This window comes from Leptonychotes weddellii, chromosome 2 (assembly GCF_054177405.1).
Source record: "Leptonychotes weddellii isolate Sample4059 chromosome 2, ASM5417740v2, whole genome shotgun sequence".
Taxonomy (NCBI): Eukaryota; Metazoa; Chordata; class Mammalia; order Carnivora; family Phocidae; genus Leptonychotes; species Leptonychotes weddellii.
The window spans coordinates 57,906,760-57,927,748 of record NC_138370.1 but is presented as its reverse complement, the minus strand read 5'-3'; the positions used below and the strand labels follow the sequence as shown (position 1 = coordinate 57,927,748).

Here is a 20,989-nt window from a genome sequence, read left to right as displayed (position 1 = left end):
CATAGGTTGGTTGTGGGGATTACGTATGGGGCACAGACAGGGTCTGGCATTCGGTGGCATCCATGAGTTTGATTCCCACTTTTCTAGCCAGAAAATTTCCCTTTTCTTGGTTTTTAAATAGAATGTTGACAGTGATGTAGAGATTTATCTTTCTTTATCTCGTTTTAAGTTCATAGAACATGAGTCTCTGTTGGACATCTTCGATCAAGTATGATTTGCTTTAAGATCCTTCATTAACTACTTTTTACAGATGGGAACTGGTTTTCAAAATAGCTCATAAAAGATCATAGTTGCTATGAAAAATTCCCGTTAAATTTTCCCTAAGTACTTTAAAAATTTTCCCCACTTATTAAGTGATTTTGTGCAAGTAGAGCTGCTTAGTAAGACCTGTCTTTGTAGTCATTTCGTGTGTGTGTGTGTGTGTGTGTTTGCAAGGAGGTATTTTTAGATAGTTTAGCTGAACAGCAATCTGACGTCTTTAGAGGAGACATCAGTTCATTATGTGGATACAAATTCTATGCTTTCAGCTTTTATACACCAAGTCTTAATTTAAATCTGTTCTTCTTGCCTTTTCTAACGAAAGAGACTATATCATGGTATGTATTCTATTTCTTCCTAAGGTTGGCCTTTCTGGTTAACCTTTGCTTAGAGAAATGATCAAATGCCTTTATTTTGCTCACAACTTAATATAGATTATAGAAGCATGGAATTTTGGGTCATATTTAAATATGCCATTATAGATTATGCTACACAGTGTTTTTCTATTGTGATGTGATTCAAGGGATTTAAAATAGTCATTATGGGGCTCATAAATGCTGCTTTCTTATAAGAAGAAAAATTTAAAGGCCAGGATGTGGGAGTTCTAGACCTCTTAACTGTACATACTGCTTTTCGGTCAAAAAAAAAGCCTCTGCTTCGTGAAAGATAATTTAATGCTGAGCATGTAAGAGGGACATGGTTATTTGCTTTCTTGTTGCTCTAAACACAGTGTTGTATATATTAAGTTACGGTAATACTTTCTTTTGTCTGGTTCTTCTCATCTTTTTTAAAATTCTGGGAAAAGAAGCTCTTACAGCTTAAGCAAATTAATATTAGTTGTATGTGACCCTTGTTCTCACAAAAGTGTGCCTTTGATTAATAATAAACGTAGAACTTATGTATTTGTTTTTCTAATTTTACTACAGCTAATTTTGGGAAAGTATTTATATAGAAGTTCAAACGATTTTTAAAATTAATTTTCAAATATATGTTCTTTATTCATTTTCCAAAATTTAAAATTTGTATTTACTTCATGTCAAAATGTCTGAGCTTGAGTGAAAACTTTTGTTATTCATTTGAACATGTTATCTGCATGGTGTGAAGCTTCTAGGATTTAAAGCTTGGTTTTTAATTTTTAATTCAATTATTTGATACTGTGTGAACTAACCAGGATTTTAGTGCTATTTTAATTATTGCAGTGGAATTCCTCATGTTTTACTTTATTTTGTAAACATGAAGCTTTATCATAGAAAGATGAGTTTCCAAACCTAAAGAAAGATATGATCTTGGAGAGCCAGATTAATAATGGACATCTGTCTGAAGATGTAGAGAGGTTTCATTCTTCAAAAATAAATAAATAAATAAATAAAATATAGTAGGGTCAGACATGACATTTTTGTAGTATGAAAAACAGAAAAAGGAAATCCTAAAGCCTGACATTTAAAAAAAAAAAATCTTTCTTGTTCTTAAAAATTAGTGGTGTTATGTAACCACTTAAGAATTTAGCTGAAGCCTGATATTAAGTGACTCACATTCCTAGCTTCTTAATGATGCTTCTTTACAGTGAAATTCAAGCAGTTGCCAGATTTTTAAGTCATGAGTTCATCCCCCCCCAAATTTGCGTGCAATAAAAATTGACAAGCTGTGCCAAAAAAGGTGTTAACACTGAAATTCTTATATGCTAAGTGCAACATATTTTATGTTGGCTGTTTCTCAGTGAAATCATCTATATTTAAATTTAAGAGAAGTGAACAACTTTAGGCTAAAGTTTCTTTACTGAAAAGTGGTATAACAGCTCCTAAATCTGGCTTTATTGGATCCTTCTCCTAATTCCCTTAGCACTTCTGTCAGAAAAGCCATTGTTCTTTCAGAGTTGTTTACCCCAAATCAACCAAGAAAGGTATCTGCCTTCTTCTAACACAATAATATACTAACCATATCAATTAAACATGCTCTCAGGTAAGGCAAATGTTTTCTTGTCTCACCATTCACTGACTTTAGGGAGATACTTATATAATAAGCTTCTTACACAAATAACGCTGAGCAACCCTTAGGACTTGTGAAATTGAACACTTCAAGGATTTTTTTAAGGTACCTGGTGGGACTAACCACCCTGGGGAGGATTTAGGTTGAAAATATTAAGGATGTTGTTAATCCTTGCTCCCCCACCCCCACTCCCACACCACACCCACCCACATGTACACATAGAGCAGGTCATCTGCTCTAAGATTAGCAAAGCAGTGTCCTCGTGGGGATATGCAGTACCTGACTTGTCAGGTATCCTTTCACATCGACACCCCACCCCCCTTTTCCTGAATTAAAGGTGATTAAATCTTTACTGTTGTTCCATTCACTTCAGAATATCTCACAGATTTGAAACATAATTAAGTGGAATATATAGAATCCTCGGCAATTGTGTATTTATCATCACCTTCCCCTCCTTTCACCACTTAAATCAGTTATTCACTTTGGAATAAAGACGTCTTAATTTACTCTCTGCATTGACCTAAGATTATTTCCACCTCCTTTACTTTTAATTTCCTATTCCCCAGTTTTCTATAGTTGGTAGAATACATTAGAATAAGCCTTGTTTGGTCATATATGAAGATATGCATCTATCTAGTTTGATATGAAGATATCTAGTTTATAAGCATCAGAGAATAACAGATGTCAGACCATGGCCTTCAAGGGAAGAGGATACACAAAAGAAATCAGAGATTATGTCTTATTTGCAGGATGTGTTTGTTATTGGTGTCTTGGTTACTATTTAGTTTTTCTTGATTCTGATATTTAAGTGAGTTTTCTTAAGATGTAAAAGAAAGAAGATTTCTATCTTAGGAGGTTTGTTAATCCTGAAAGCATTTAAAGAACAGACTTTATTTGCAAAGGCACATTAAGTCAAATGACAAACATCTAGTTCAACTGAACTTTTATTAGCTTTATACATTTGGAGGAGGTACTAGGTATTTTGCAAGTTCTTTAAAAGATTCTGTGAGCAAAATTCTGGATGTTTAAGCTAACTTTAAAATATAAATGAATTCCTATTTTACATTCCTGTGGGGCTACTTTTTAAATTTTTTGCTAGTGTGTATCTAACACTTTTATATTAATGGCTTAGATCAAAAGGGAGAGAAAATGGGACCTTATATCTCTTGTTGCCCCATCTGTTTATTGATTTCAAGAACCTTTATCCCATCACAGTATAAATCAAAATATTTTCTTCCTCATCATCATAATCAACTTGATCATCATTTATTATTTTTATATGTATTAACATGTAAACACTTAATGAGCAGGTGAAAAGTCTTACAAAATTGTGCCCCCCAAGCCAGACATCCATTGGTTGATTATAATAAAATTCAAGACTATATATTCAATTACCCACTAGATATATTGATGTAGATGTTGTCAACTCAGATTTGACATGGCCAAACTGTAACTCCTGAGTGTTCTCTCAACCACCACCAAAAAATAAACCCAACCAACTAACTAATCGAGTAGGCCACAAATACCTATGATTCTCTAGTTTTCCTCATCTCATCATCTTTGGCATTAGCATCTATTAAGATATTGAAGCCCTAAAGCTACAAATTATCTTTGGTTCTTCATGTTGCCCAAAATTTGATTCTTCATCAAATCCTGTTTGTTATACCAGGTCAAGGTACTTGCTTCTGTCCTTACATGTAAAGACCCTGACCACTTAGCATTATGAAAGATACATGCTTTTCTGAGAGCAATCATTGTTTTAAGACACATAATTTGTGACCATAATTATGTGTCCGTAATTTGGAATTGAGATTAAAATTAATCCTACATTATTTTTGATATATACAAACATCATACATCATTAATAATGAGTTCCAAGTTACTTTTCTCTTTTAGTACTTTTTGTGTTCTTCAGAATACTTATTTAAAAATATTAATGCTACAGTTTATATTGTAGAGAATTTGGAAACTCTAATTTTTTTCTATTACATAAACATAAGATCTGGATTCTAGTGTTAGCAATGCCATGCTAATTCACCTTCTCAGACATCAGTTCTCACAACTGTGAAATGAGATTATGTTAAATGAACCCCTAAAAATACTCCCAGGTCTGTCACTGTAGTTCATACACAACCTTGCATTTGTATAATGCTTTATATTACTGGAATTCTTTCACATTTATCCTCCATTCATTCTCACAGCTCTCTTGTGAGATGGGCAGGACAGACCTTGTTATGTCTGTTCTACACTGGTGAGGAAATTGAGTTGCAAGGAATTTAAATGATTTTCTTGAGTCACACAGACAGCTTGGAACTAGCCATGTCTTCTTTTTATAATGTTATATTATAAACTGTGACCTCCTAATGCTACTCTCTGGTTAGGTGCTTTGTCAAAAGAAGTATCCATTTTATTAGGATATTTAATAAATTATTACTGAAATAATGTGAATATTTTTATAATCTGACCCCTTGTTCTTTGGAAATCTGTTTAGGCACCCACAGAACTTATAGGAGGTCAGAACTAATTACTAAAGTATTGTAGCAACCAGTGCCATATAATTAATCGCCATTATGGTACTTTAGATAGAATTTTTATCTTTTGAAGAAGTTAAACAGTTGATTACAGAGACCCCTCTAAGTATCACAGGTTAGGTTTCAAAAGGCCACTTTGTTTGCAGTAACCTAGATGGCATGCCTCACTCTGTCCTAACTTGTCTTTCCACTTGCATTCTAACCTCTTGGAATCTGTTCTCCCTCCCCACCACCCTACCAGAATGATCTTATAAAACATAACTGGATCTTGTTAATTGCTTATTTAAAAAGTCCAATGTCTTCCCATTGCCCTTAAAAAGCCTAGTTTTTAGCAGGAATAGTTCTGCTCTTCTGACCTCATTTGTACCACTTTCCCCCTCAAGCATTCTCTCCCTTTCTCCCATCTAGTCACCTTGGACTTCTGTTTCTTGAACATTCCTAGGTTCTTCCCACCTTAGGGTCTTTGCCCTTGAGATCCCCTCTACCTATAAAGCTCTCCCCGCCCCTTGTTTGGCTAGATCCTTTGTGTTTATTCATCCCTCGTCTCAAATGTCATTTTCTCAGAGCCACCTTTCCAGGTTGCCCAATCTAAAATAGCCTCCCAGAAAATAAGATAAGATAACCTCCCTCTTCCCAACCACCACTGTCCATTACATCACCCTACCTTTTTAGTATTGTCTTTACCGTAGTTGCTCATATCTAAAGTTGTTTTGTTTATTGTTATTTTTCTTGCTGTTCCACCCTCAAGCCCCTCCTGCCTCTAGAAATGTAAATTCTAGGGAGCAGGAACTTTGCCATTTCCAGTCAATTGCCATATAACTAGCTCCTATAGCAATGCCTGGTTAATTGAAGCAAGTCAGTAAATACTTGTTAAATAATTAAGTAGATGAATGAACCTTACAATTCTGAAGTAGAATTCCAACACTCTTCATCTTCCAGGCTCCTCTTTTGGATCTCTACAGATAGAAAGTCAAAAACTTTTTAGCCCAGAGGCTTTTGTCCTTAACTTTTTTGTCCTGACTTCTGGGAAATCCAAACTAAATATAATGCTTAACTATAGTTATTGTAGGCCTAGGTTTTATATAATTCCATCCCTCTTCTGTTCCTTGTCTTTTCATCTTATTCTGGTGATCCTGCATATAACTGCTGGTAAGAAGAGGTGACTGTGGAATTGGGAAGGGAGAGAGAACATTGGCAACAGATAGTCTTGTTCAGTGTCTCTCAGCCGCTTTGTCTTCAGCTCTAAACTAGGGTTAATAGTTCTGTGGTTCGTGCATGTATTAAGTACCGACTATAGCTTGGGCACTTTGAAGCAAGGGAAAGAGTGATGAAAAAGGCATATTCCCTTTTGGACTCACCTAGAGTTTAACCTAGAGAGTTAAATCAACAACTATGGTAAAGTGTGGTTAAGTTCCATCACAGGCAACATTCTCGGTGTCACAGGAGCATCTTATAAGAACTTCTCACCTCTACGAGGAAAGTTCAGAGAATTAGCCAGCCTAGGGGTAAGTGTTCTTCTAGGAGGAGGGAACAGTGAAGACCCAGGAGAGAGTTACAGCGTCTGACTTTTCAATAACCATAAAGAGCTTTAGAGATCTGGTATGGAGACTGAGAGGGCAGAGAGGTGTGTGAAAAGATTAGGAGGAGAAGCTGGTGGGTGCAGTGGTTAGGAGTGTAAACACTTGCCTGAGGGTGAAAAGAGTCCATAAAAGATTTGTGGCAGGGGATTGACAAGATCAGGTGTGTATTTTTCTGTCCTCTTTTAAAAGTTTACTCTGGCTGCAACATGGAGAAGAGATGGAAAGGGGGAAAAAAATAAAAGACTTGCAAGGAGCATCAGGAGAGGACGAAGGTGGTGCGGGACCATCAGAGGGAAGTGGGATAGTATTTGTAAATCCCCTGGCACAGTGTTGTCACTGCAAGTGTGGCTCATTTTGTAAGTTCTTGTTTTTGCTGAAGGTGAATGGAGGCTATGTAACTTCCAGGTTATGAAAGTTAAACTGTTTATATCCAAAGACATGTTCAATTTATTAAGTGCTTGTGTGTGTGCATGTACATGCACACACACATGCACTGACATCACAGATTATATTAAACCAGTCATAAGATTCCCTAAGTGCATCTTGATTAATGCTATTCTATTTTCCTGATTTAAACTTGGGGTAATAAATTAATATGCGTACACGTACATGCTTAACAGAAAAGTTCAGAGAAAGTAGTTGAAGTTTGAGGAAAGTAAAACCTTAATGGACTGATAGAGTACTAAATGTTGGTGTTAATTTAGGAAGAATGTGCTTTCTAAGAGAGTCGCTCAATTGATTATGTAAATAAATCTTTGCAGATGACTGAGAAGGTCATGAAAAATGCTGGAGCATTGACAGAAGTGAGGGTATTAGGAAGGAGTCTCCTTATGAGGTAACGTTGTGTTTGTGTCTTAGTAATTCGAACTATTCATTTGATGATATGGTGTCTAAGGTTTACTAGTCCAAACAAAGAAAAAAAAAAAAAGGGAAAGATGAAGGAAAAAAAAATCTGTTAGACTTCTTGCAATTTATGCACTTTGTGTTTCTGCTGACCCTGGGCAATGAGTAATGTACCGCACATGTTCAGTCGGTTCTCCCATAGTGCCCTCCAGACAGAGCTAAAGCAATGAAATTATCTGGTGTGCCAGGGTTGACACATAAAGCCCTTGACAATAAACATTAAATTAAATGTCCTAGCATTGAAGTCCTTGGAAATAAATGCTGAAATGAATATCTTTATCTTTGAAGTAAAAGGAAAAAGTGATACACTAGACACATAAAATTAATACCTACTATTTTTGTTAGTAACTTAAGATGGATAACATGTAATTATTTTTTGATTTAAAGATTGTCTAGCTAAGTTGTAGGACTCATCACTGGAAAAGTAGCAGTTGTGGTGGTAGTGTTTGAATGAAATCTAGAAACGAACCATTAGAGGTAGTATCCGAGAAGTTGATTAAAATCAAAGTCGTTTCCTCTGTGTGTGTGTACATGTGTGTCTCACATAAATGGAGTGGGATTTTTCAGTAAATTAAGTTACACAGCCAGTGTACCCATGAGCGATAACTTCGAATAGACACGACTTCACAGTTGAGTCACACTGCCTATGGTGTATCCATCAAGACAAGCTACAATGCCCTTGTTTGCTGATGGCCTCTTGATACAAGCTGTAATAAACATCTTTTTCTCTTTAAGTCATGTGGAATTACTCATAAATATTTATCAAAAAAGTAACATATATTCACAATAAACACTTTGGAAAAATGCTTTAAATTCAGGATGCATACATTGTGAGTGCTCAAAACCCTCCAGTGGCTTCCCGTGTCCCTCAGGATAAAATCCAGAATCATTACCATAGCTTTCCTACATGATTTCAGCATAGAATATCTCTCTGTACTAATTCCCTCTGATCTTCTCAGAGCTTTTACTAACCTTCTATCTATTCCTAAAACATACCAAGGCCGCCCCTGCCTTTGACTTTTGCTCTTGATGTCCTTGTATTGCAAAATGCCTGTTTCCCCATTATGTATCTGTAGGGTTCAGGCATTTGCTCCATCAAGGTCTTTGAAATGTTATCTTAGTGGTGAGACCTTCTACCCTCTATATCCTGTATCCTACTTTATTAGTTTTCAATTTACTTAACTCTGTGTGACATATTCTTATTTGTTTGATGGTCCTACTACCACACACAAATGCTAGGATGTAAAGTCTATGGAATCTAGGATTTGGGGGATATCCAAGCTTCTTCCTAGGGAAATAAAGGTTCAATAATTCCTATTTTTAAAAGATTACAACATAAATATTAACACAATTATTTTTTTTCTTAAGTGGTCAGTCAATTCAATGAAATTTTTGAGTACTTAAATCAGTTGACTACAAGTGGGTGGGTTCTAGACTTAATTTTCCATTTAATTTATTCAGCAGTATTTTTTGAGAACAAATAATTATTTTTGAAGACTGGTATTTCCATCATATAATGTTTGTGTCATGAAATGTGAGCAGATATTAGTAGTCTCCAACTCATAGGGCACTGAACAACTCCAAAGATATTTTATACTGTCTTTGATTCATAAGGTACTATGATACTTAGTTGATTTTGTTAAGTTGTATAAATAGCTAAGAATTTTTAATAAAATGTTTAATAACTATATTCCTTTGGCTTAGAGATATACTAGACTTATCTCACTTTTACACAAAGACAACATATATTATAAAAATATATGGAAAGTAATGTATGTGTTATGTATATAAAGTATGTGTGTGTATATATATACATACATATGTATGTTTATGTGTATATGTGTGTAGGTGTATGTTATGTGTATTATTAGATAACATAACACACATATATACATCTATAAAATATATATATCTAGCAAAATGATATAATTGGAACTGTTCCTTTAGAAAATAAGTGAAAATGTAAAACATTTTCTCATCTCAGTATCACATCTTAGATCTTCCCTGGCTATCATGTGACTCTTCATCACATCAGTCTCTCTCTCTCTCTCTTTTTTTTTTAGTTTTTATTCGAATTCCAGTTAGTTAACATACAGTGTGATATTAGTTTCAGGTGTACAATATAGTGATTCAGCACTTCCACACAATACCCGATGCTCATCACAAGTGCCCTCCTTAATCCCCATCGCCTATTTCACCCATCCCCCCACCCACCTCCCCTCTAGGAACCATCAGTTTTGTTCTCTATAGTTAAGAGTCTGTTTCGTGGTTTACCTCTCTTTTTTCCCCCCAAAATCACTTGTTTTGTTTCTTAAATTCCACGTGTGCCTGAAATCATATGGTATTTGTCTTTCTCTGACTGACTTATTTCACTTAGCATAACACATCAGTCTCCTTTAATCTTTGTTGAATGCAACACTTATCACTATTTTTTTTTTTTAAAGATTTTACTTATTTATTTGAGAGAGAGAGAATGAGAGAGAGAGCACGAGAGGGAAGAGGGCAGAGGGAGAAGCAGACTCCCCGCCGAGCAGGGAGCCCGATGCGGGACTCAATCCCGGGACTTTAGGATCATGACCCGAGCCGAAGGCAGTCGCTTAACCGACTGAGCCACCCAGGCGCCCCCAATTACATTGCTTTGAAAAGAGTATTTCATTTTTTTTTTTTTAAAGCAGGGTCTTTTTTTTTTTTTAAAAGATCTTTTATTTATTTATTTGAGAGAGAGAGAGAGAAAGAGAGAGCACATGAGAGGGGGGAGGGGCAGAGGGAGAAGCAGACCCCCCGCCGAGCAGGGCGCCCGATGCAGGACTCGATCCAGGGACTCCAGGATCATGACCCGAGCCGAAGGCAGTCGCTTAACCGACTGAGCCACCCAGGCGCCCAGCACTTATCACTATTTGACAGTTTTCTTCATTATCCTTTTATTGTTTGTCTCTACCCACTAGTTGTGAGATCCATGAGAGCAGGGAGTTTATCTTTCCTACTCCAATATCTAGAAAACCTGGAATAGTGCCTGGTATACTAGCATAAAGTGGGTTTTCAATAAATGTGTTGAATATGTAGAAAAACTCTAATGTTTATTTTATCCAAATTGGACCTAGTACTATGAGGTCAAGATATTTTCAGAGCCCCACCTACTTCTCCTTAAGGAATTTAGAATTTCATTGTGAAAGATTTTTCACAAATAGGTCTCACTGAGTATGAGTTAAGATATTTATGTGTTAAGACAATGTATTTATATGAGTTATTTATATTTATTTATGTGAGTTAATGATAATGTATTTATATGAGTTAAGATACTGCTAGCCGTTGTACCAAACAAAACATAATGGTTCAAACACGGTAGAAGTTTATTCTCTTTTGCATAAAATCTAAAGCAAGTCCTCTTGATTACTTAGTGGATAGTTCCCTTCTAAGCAGTGTTTCGAGGATCCAGTCCCCTCTGTTTTGTGGCTCAGTTGTCTAACCCTCAAAACAAAGTTTGTGTTGTCGTCCAGCAGACATTCTTTTGATGCAAGGGGAAAGATCATGACAGTCTTAAGGAAGATTTTTATAAGTAAGGTGTGGAAATGGCATCTATCACTGGTGTTTGTCCATACTCGTAAGGCTTGAACTCACTTATATGGGCACATACGTAACTATAAGGGAGGCTGGGAAATGTGGTCCAGCTGTGTTTCCTGGAAGGGAGGACACTGATGAATAACTAGCCAGTCTCAGACATTTTATGGTATTTTGTCATCTAGAGACCTTAGTACCTTTGCATTTGGATGTGTGGTAGCTTTTATAACTTTTAAAGAGTTAAAAACTACTTGTAGGTTAATGTTTTTAATTCTGTGTGAGGCTTTCTCCCCAAACCAACTGTTTTATTTTTATTCAAAAAGAAGGCAGCTTAAGGTTCTCCATAGATCCCCTGGGAATCTTTTTTCCTTGACTTTAAACACTCATTTCCCTAACTCCATACTCCCTTGAGCATTTTTACAGCCGGGATAACTAAGCATAGTCCCTTTGGAGCTCATCAGAGTTGTTGTCTAATTGGTCACAGAAGTTGGTTTCAGGTATTACCAGCAACTTCTCAACCTCTCCAGAGACTGCTACTTCCATAGCACTGGTCCCCCTTGGTCCTGGAAAACAAGAGACTGAGGACTCAAGTTTTAGCAGCTGCAAGAGATTATCAGTTTTACCATATGGATAATCACAAATTTTGCTAAGAAGTGTATTTATTGGGCTGGTTTTTACATTAGAAAATAAAGCTGTTCTTATATTAGTGTAAAGTTCCTTTAAGGTGTTTACTGTTTAAATAAGGGAAAAGATAGGTGCAAAGATTGGGTTAGAATATGGCCCCAAATAGTAAATATCTAGAGTCAGGGTACAAAATAAAAAGGGTAGAGATTTTGGAGCCTCCTACCTGGAGGCCTTGGACAAGTCACTTGAGCTGTTTGAGTTCTGTCTCTTTAGCAGCATCTGGGCTTTTTTACAAGTATTAGAACAAATAGATATCGAATATTGAGCTCCTTGCTCATTACACAGTACATACCCCCCAAATAGTGGCAGTCATTGTTACTAACATGAAGAGAAAATGCACGAAAGGGTTTGGGATTTAAATAGGTGGAATGCTACTGAGAAGATGATGCTTAAAATACCTAACTCAAAGCCAGCAGCTGCCATGTATTTTATTGACAATTTCTTGGACTGAGTGATCTAGGCTTTTTTTTTTTTTTTAAATCCCTTGGAGAAATGTATGCTTTTCAGATTGGTGGTTATTGATGATTGCAAATAAATTGAAAAGAAGAAGGGATTATATGTTGTGTAGGGGAGTTAGGATGGGGGGGTGGAGTGAGAATGGAGTGGCTGTCTCTTAAACCATCATAAAACTGTGTTTCTTAATAGGCAACAGGATGTTTCATGGCCATATATCATAATTAATCAACCACCTCAGTATTTCTGTGGAAAACTGTATAGACGTTTGTTTTATTTTAGGTCCCAGATAAGCATTTTCATTTTGAAAAAATACAGCTATCTTTCAAATGACGAATTTTCACTGGTTCTGATATTAATTATAGAACTGCTCTCACTATGCCAGGTGTCTTCCTTTAAGACGATGAAATTCATTGACTAACTTATAACTAACTCTGTGTATATGTCTGCATAATTTTTTTCTGATTATCAAATGTTAGGGAAATTATACATCAGGCAAGGTTTAGTTTCTGCCAAAAATAAGTGCCAGAAAAGGAGTTATCTCCTCACATATTTTATGAGGTTCTCTCTTTTTTACATTAAAAAAAAAAAAAAACTTAAAATACTCTTCAGTAAGGAACATAATGCAGAAATGACCTCAAGCAGTGCTAGCTTGGAATGCTTACCAGTGTCACATGATGGAACTGGCAGAAAGGAGTGAAAGAAGCTTTACATTTTACACAGATTTAATAATGATTCCTGGGTGTGTGATCTCAAAATGGCAAGTACTGGATATTGCCATAATATTTTAAAGATGAGTTTATAAGGTATATAGTAAACGATTTTATAAAGAACCTATAAGATAAATGAAAAATCAACTTCACTAATGCACATTATCACATACAGACTCAAAAAAGTAATATATCTCAAATAATTTAGAAGGAATGAAAATTCTGTTAGGAAGCAGATGTAAAGTTTTAATAAATTGATTTTATGAAAGTGACAGTGAAAAATTATTTTAAATTAGTATTTTCCTGTATGATTTTAAAATTTGCACAAGAAACTATATCAATAAATTGATATAAGCAGCCATGTGACCATTTCATTAATATCCATGAGAGTTTTCAGGTCAGCTACTAAATAAATACATTAAATTTAAAGCTTAAGTGCGTGTGCTCTAGAGCCAGACATCCAGAGCTGTAATCTTTCTTTACTGCCTCTTCACTACGTGATCTTGGTGCAAATCACTTAACTTTTCCGTGTCTTAGTTTCCTCCTATTTAAAATGGTCATAATAACACCTACTTCGTAAGATAGTCATAAGAATTAAATGGCCTAATATATCTGCAAGTGCTTAGGTCCGGGCCTGGCACAAAGGAACTCATATACAGGTGTTTTTAGTATTGCCTTCTCTTTGAAAAAAATGGGGCACAGCCTTACATTTTGAAATATATGGTACCTAAATAAGTTCATACATTTTCTCATCATACTAAAGGATTCTACTTTTCTGTTTTGAAGTAAATGTCACGTGGATTCCTTCTGTTCAATGCTTTCATTCCACATCTAGTAGAAAAGGCTTTCTAAAAGTATTTGCTTAAAAACATCAATTTACTAGTTTTGGTTGTTTATTTTCCTCAACAGAGGGTAATGTGTGTTCTATTTGTGTGCAAATTATCACTATTTCATAAGTATAGGAATTAAATTTTAGATAGATTGTAATTTGTCCAACTCTAGCCAATGAAGTTTATGATTCATTTATGTTACCAACCCCAAAAAACATGAGAGTGACTTTTCTGCCTTGGAGTGAGGGCTAGGTCACTACCATATCTCAGTAGCTAATTCTAACACGTAAAGGTTTATTTTTGGACAGAAAGCCATGTGAAATAGTCATGTGTATAAGTATCTTCATAGCAAGTCCTCTCTATTAAGTTCCCTTTAAAGCATTATTTTCATGTAGGAAAGTAGCAAGGAATTTTTGAAATAAAGCATGACTAAACTTGGACTTTGCTCCTGTTCGGTGGTGTTTCTGTTCAGACTGTCCTCTAGAGGCAGTGTGCTCAGGATGCCAAGGGTATCTTACTGTGGTTAAGCCATACCAGGTTTCAGCATGTGTCTGGGTCAAGTACATGGAGGTGTTTGCAGTCAAACATCGTAAGACTATACACACAAAAGCACAAACTCCCCAAGATGTTATCACTTTGAGAGAATTCTTAGCTATGACAATTTGAATGTTTATAAAAGAGAGTAAGTAATTGGACTACAAGCATATCATGATAATGAGGTTATTTACTTTACAGAATTTAGTACAGTATTCTAAGCAGCGAGCTCGTCCATATAAACATATGGTTTATTTAAAATGTAACATATAGACGGGGGAATATATATCATAAGTAAACTACTGTAATGGTAGTGTTAGGTATGACAGTGTCAAAAATAAGTCAGGTTTTTCTCTCTTTTTTTTTTCATTGTATTTGAAAAACATCTGACCTAAGGTGATGGAGAACCTTGACTGGAAAAATGCCAGAGGGAATGAAAAGGAAGAGAGAGGCATCAGTAAGGTAGATTCTGTAGTTCACAATGATTATTTCATTTAGTCCTTGTATTATGTTACATTCATTTGATAGAAGAAACTAAGGTACACAGAAGTTAATTAACTTGTCCAAAGTTTCCTGAGGAAGAGGTTGACCAGAGGATAACCCCATATATGTTGACATGAAGCTTATGTCTTTTGAGCCTGGCAGGAAGCTGGGAGAATGTTCTTACAAATGATTAATTTTTGTCAGGTTTCTCCAGTAGACATAAAGCAAATTCTTGTAGACCCACTCTTGTGAAACATAGTCATATCAACGTTAAAAAATGTCTCCATGTATTTTAATGAGAAATATAATTAAATCTATTCATTTATTAAATTATTATCTCATGACACTTTTAGGAAAACTGTTTCTTGCTTTTATGTTTATGAACAAAAGAAACTGTATATTGTGCAAATATCTTTCTCTGTGGAATACTGATGGATGATGTAATTAAGAATAAGTATTGGATCTAGAACATGTAAGGTATAAGGGAAGCAAAAATTACTTCTGATGAATAATATTCAGGAATCCAAATGTTTACTTTTTCTGGTGTTCTTAAAGAAATATTAGAATTGAGAGATATAAAAGTCGATCGTATTATGAAGTGGCCTTTAAAATGAGCTACTAAATAATATTCCTGCCTATTCAAGCTGTATATTGAAACAGGTCAGAGAGTGTCAGGACTAGTAGTATCTGAACAGACGAGTAATAAAAGAAAAATAGGGTGTGTGTGTGCGTGTGTGTATACAGGCACAGAGAGAGAGAGAAAATATGAATTGCTTTTAAAACACAACTTGAGTTCTAAAGTGAGTAAGGGGACAGTGTTTGTGGCTGAATGATTTTGGCCACTAAAGCCCTCTCAATAACCCACTGGTATCTAGTCTTAGATTCTAGCTACAGTAGGAATTCTAGAGCTGGAAAGGACCTGTGTCTTACACAGCATCCATGTGTGGTAATTATTATAGCTAACACACTTCTATTGTGATTTCTGTGTGCTGGGCCCTACCCTAAATGCTTTATGCCCGGTCATACATTTAATCCTCACAACATAGGTTTCCAATAAGTGATGAATGAGTACAAAATAGAAAAGAGAAGGGACTGTATTTTCACTAACATCTCAGAGAAAAATAGGAAATGTGTCCAGTAACATACCAACTCTTCCTTGCAGAGCTTGAAAACATGAGCATAAAGAACACTCACAAAACTCCAGTGATGATAGGAGGAAAACAGTATTCATTTGGGTAAATTCTTAGGAATACATCTTAATATAAAGTTAGGTTTGGGTCACTAAGTACGATATTTAACTTACTTTAGATAGTGTCACTCAAGGTAAAGGGAAGATTACATAGATCCCAACAATTAACCCAAACCTTGTGTGTTTTGTTGTAACTATTTCTTGAAATAAAGTGATTCTAAAGGTTAGTTGGGAAATTTTTCAGTTAAATAAATTTCAAATGTTGGTGACAGTATTTTTGTTCTGTTTTGTTTTTTAACTATTGGATTTCTTAGCAACCCCCTACGCTAATAATAATGCATTGTGAAACATGAAACTCTAGTCCATTTCCATTACATGTCCAGTAATATACCAACTCTTCCTTGTAGAGCTTAAAAACATGAGAATAAAGAAGTCTTTGGTGAGGAGAGAAGGAAAGGGAAGAAGGCAGCCGTCTTAGCTTCTAATACATTATCACTACTTTGAAGAATTTTACCATTTCAACAAAGTATTGACTTAGTGGTATCAGAGACTTCAAAGCACTCAAAGCCAGTGCATTTATGTTTAAAACATAGTTCATTTATTAACTAGTAATTTTATAAATGCCAGTCATTGGACTAATTAATAAATCAAAGACTATCAAATGCCTGTTCCTATATGAGACTAAAGTTTTTTGTATAGTACCTGTTTACAGCTAATTGTTGTAACATCCCTTTTTCTCCCAAAAAAGAAAAAAAGTTATTATATAATAATATAATATATATATAAATAACAATATAACTTTTTATAATACCCAGATTATATGAAATTATGATGAATTTTGTTTATGCTCACTTTATGCATTTAAAAATCTGATTTTAATATTATCCTGCATTTTTTATGTAGTTAATAGTGTTTGTGGTTAAACTATGATTCAGTCATTTGCCTAACAGAAGTTTATTGCAATTGTGATCCACAAGTACCATATTTTTAGGAATATAGGTTACTGGATCCAGGAAAAATTTGAACAGTAATATATTCATATATCAAATAGTAAAAATATTTAAATGATAAAAAAATATGAGACTCCTTTAAATTATGTTCTTGATTGTGAAATATATTGGTATTAAGATCAAAATGTATAAAATGTGTTAATTTTCCCTTTAGTTTAATTATTGTTTAATTTTATTCAGGTAATTACTGTATATAGTCCCAACTTCAAACATTTTTCTTATATTTTGAACAGTTTCAGCTATAAATGGTGGCTAGAATCACAAGATAATTCACAGCCCCATTTTAATCTGAAATTTAATGAAATAGGATACTGATAGTAATTTAAATAGGCACTGTGTCAAGCCTAGAAAAATTTGGAATAGATGAATCTTGTTGTCTTTGGCATAGTGTGCCCTTTCTTGGTATATCTTACTCAGACTATGAATTACTGCCTCCCTAAGGATTCTGCGTTATCCTTGTTGACCTCATGTTTAAACGTGGGTGCCTGTGCTGTGCTTGTCCCCTAACTTCCAATCCCTGTCTAGTCCATTTGCCTCTTAAAGACCATTTCCCCTAGATGTGGGCTCGGGTCTCTATTCTTTTAGAGTATTGTGGCCGGCTGGGTGAAAGCAGTGCATTTCAGACTCTTCCTTTATGGGAACAGCTCCCACAGCTTCTCCCATTCTGAAACCTTGGCTGAGGTGTACTGTCAATAAAATTTAATCATGATACTATTATACAAATCTATGGGGAGAATTTTTAAACTTTCTTAAATGTGGCATCTGCTCTAATATAAAGAAGTATTCAGTTAATACTAAATTATGTATGCATTTACTCTGAGTTTAATATAACATTTCATGCTGTTCTGAAAAAATACTGGTGGTAGGGGGAAGATAAAAGCCATGTTTTTTTTTTTTTTTTAAGATTTTATTTATTTATTCATGAGAGACAGAGAGAGGCAGAGGCAGAGGGAGAAGCAGGCTCCCTGCAGAGCAGGGAGCCCGATGCGGGACTCGATCCCAGGACCCTGGGATCATGACCTGAGCCGAAGGCAGACGCTCAACCGACTGAGCCACCCAGGCGTCCCAAAAGCCATGTTTTTAAAAAAAAAGTATGTCTGATTTCTTTTTCTTTTGTAGGTAACACCTGTTTCAATAACATTTTAGGTAGTAAAAGTTACATTTGGAATTGGGACTGTCTTATCCACCTCCATATTCCCTGGCCCTAACAGTCTGACATAGCAGATACTCAATAATAAGTATTTAAAGTAGAATTGAATTCTTAAGAGTGAAAATGTATTTTTTTCTTTTTAAATAGCTCTTTATGGGTCTTAGCCTAACATAGCTATATAATTCTGGTATCTGTGGCTATAAGCTAACATAGTTGAAGAGATTGTAGTATATAAGGGCTGGATCCATGTGTATTGTAGTAGATTTAGAGCTCTGTAGCTCTTAGTACTGTCCACACAGCAAATTCTTAGGAAAGATGACCACCTAATGGATATTGAAGAGAAGAGAGTCCTATGAGACTTGAATAAATAAGTGTCTAGTGAGTAAAAATTCATTAGAGAGTTTTATCTTCATTTGACAAATTTAATTTAAAAAAATCACACTATGTGGCACATGTCAACCTGAGTCATGTCTATAAAAAATAATCAATAGAAATCAGTTCATTGTTCTATAATTATATGTATTGATTTATGCCTTTTAAAATCACTGAGCCATTGAATAATGTTTCCCCAGTTGGCTTCTGCAGTGAGTGGCTGAATTAAATGGAAATGTAGACGATGAAGGATATTTATCCTGGTTTTGGACACATTTTAATATCTGATATCTATCACTTAACAACATGCAAAATCATAGTCATTAGTACATCTTGGCAGATTTCTGTCTTCAAATTGTTCCTGAAGAAATCCTGCAAATATTTCACCATTCTACATTGTGGATAAATATATATATAAATTCTCAACTTAGAATTATTCACCTATCTATTCCTTATATGGGAATTGTTATTTTCCTAAATTTTATCTAATATTTCACAGCATCTTCAGTTATCAGGTTTTTAAAAAACAACACCCTTAGTGAGATATGTCACATTTGCAATGATTTCACACGTTTGAGTAAACATCTCACTTCTCTGAGTTCCTCCAACATATGTGTTTTTTGTCCATTTATTTAGCATCTAATCATATACCTCCTAATAACTTTATTTTTTTAATAAAGATTTTATTTATTTGAAAGAGAGAGAGGGAGAAAGCATGAGCAGGGGGGTGTGGCAGAGGGTGAGGGAGAAGCAGGCTCCCCACTGAGCAGGGAGCCTGATGCAGGGCCCCATCCCAGGACCCCAAGATCATGACCAGAGCTGAAGGCAGATGCTTAACTGACTGAGCCACCCAGATGCCCCCTAATAACTTTATTTTTAAGCCTTTTCTTTGTTTACCTTGTCTCTCATGAAGTCAAAAATATTTCTGTACAGATGGTATTTAATATTATTAAATATCATAGTCTGTTTGTTGAGTCAGATCTGAATGATTGTGGGATATAAATACATTTTGCCTCTTTGTTGGAAACTTTGAGGTATTAAAATTCATTGGTCATTGTCATAAAACTCCCTTGGGAAATCACCTCCCTTGAGAAATTTATTCTAATCTATGGAATGGCATCTTGTTTTTGGAAGGGGAGAAGGGATGAGATCAAAGGAGAAAAGGGAATGTTGCTAAGATAAACTCTTATTTAGGTTTTATTTTAATATTTTTTATTATTATTCAACAGCTAAATAGAATCAGTATGTAGGGAGGGCATAGAAAATGTTACCAGTATTGCATGATGTCAGCCTATATTTTGAAATGCCAAGTGTATTACTGGCCAATAGTATAATAAGTGGGATAGTATAAATAGTGCCCTTTTTTTAATTCAAAAGAACTGGTAATAACTTATAAGAGTATAAGATTCTTAAGGCATGTTTTCTTAGTGTCTCATTCATTGACTAGCACATAGTAACAGGAAAAAGACTCAATAAATATTTGTTGAATGGAAAAATATATGGATGTTTTCTCCTTTTAAGATTTATTTATTTGAGAGAGAACAGGGAGAGGGACAGAGGGAGAGGGAGAGAGAATCTTCAAGCAGACTCCCTGCTCAGTGCCGAGTCCGATGCAGAGCTTAATCCCAGGACCCTGAGATCATGACCCAAGCCAAAATCAGGAGTCCACTGCTAAACAAACTGAGCCACCCAGGCCACCCATGGATATTTTCTTTTTCAATACATTTTCTCTATTATATGGGGGAATCGTAGAAGCACTTGAGGGATACTTAGTGAATCTGTTCCATAGAAGCTTTTTTATTTAGGGTTTAAACATGAACAAATAGAAAATTGATATGTATGTGTATGTGTATAGATAGGTAAATGTTGTCCATAACTTTCTCAAGTCTAAGTTCTTTGAAGGCATTCTTTTCTGTTTTCTTCATAGAGCCTAGGACATTTACTTGTATAACAGTTCATTTTGTCAATTCTAAAATGCTCATTTTTTTTTTCTTTTGAGAGAGAGAGCGAGGGCCCATGAGCAGGGGGTGCGGAGGGGCAGAGGGGGAAGGAGAGAGAGAATCTTAAGCAGGCTCCACGCCCAGTGCCCCACGCAGGATGGATCTCAGGATCCTGAGATCATGACCTGGGCCGAAATCAAGAGTCTGCTGCTTAACCGACTGAGCCACCCAGGCACCCCTTTTCTTTACTTCTAAATAGTATTTGAGCATATAAGAACCTCAAATCTGTTTTCTTGTTTAAGCTAGTTCTTGCTACAAAGTTGTATTTGTGGGGCTAACGAATAATAGAATAATTTCCTCAGTGATGTGTAATTATAAAGTTGTCACTCACTGAATTAATTGCTCACCCAAGTGAGCACCTCTTTAACCCACCTCTTTAAACCCACCTCTTTAAACATTGAACGTAGTGTTAAGATTCATTGAATGTCCCTAAACTTTAAAAATTTATTTTGTGATTTTTGATACATAGGACAACATTTGGTAATTTGTGAACTTGAAAAATGAAAGATCTTTCCTAGTACTTTTGGGTAAATTGTATGGATAGAGTATAATAAAATGTTTCAATGTCTTAAGAGTTCTTGATTCAAATTGTAATCCTGTTTCTCCTGCTCCTTCCATAGCTTCCTGCAGATTTCACAAAACTACACCTTACTGATAGTCTCCACCCACAGGTGACGCACGTTTCTACTAGCCATTCAGGATGTAGTATCACTAGTGATTCTGGAAGCAGCAGTCTTTCTGATATCTACCAGGTAAGA

At 35.3% G+C, this 20,989-nt stretch overlaps 1 protein-coding gene across 16 annotated transcripts in view; it reads left to right on the top strand.

Moving 5' to 3' along the window:
* Window positions 1-20,989, top strand: part of RAPGEF2 (Rap guanine nucleotide exchange factor 2) — a 236,732-nt gene that overhangs the window by 163,737 nt on the left and 52,006 nt on the right. For 8 of the 16 annotated variants that reach the window (XM_081811343.1, XM_081811348.1, XM_081811353.1 and 5 more), the window contains 2 exons: window positions 14,424-14,489; window positions 20,852-20,983. In XM_081811343.1, the coding sequence (XP_081667469.1) occupies window positions 14,424-14,489; window positions 20,852-20,983 (198 nt within the window). The remainder of the gene's footprint in view (window positions 1-14,423; window positions 14,490-20,851; window positions 20,984-20,989) is intronic. The other 8 variants (XM_081811363.1, XM_081811368.1, XM_081811360.1 and 5 more) reach the window with 1 other exon arrangement.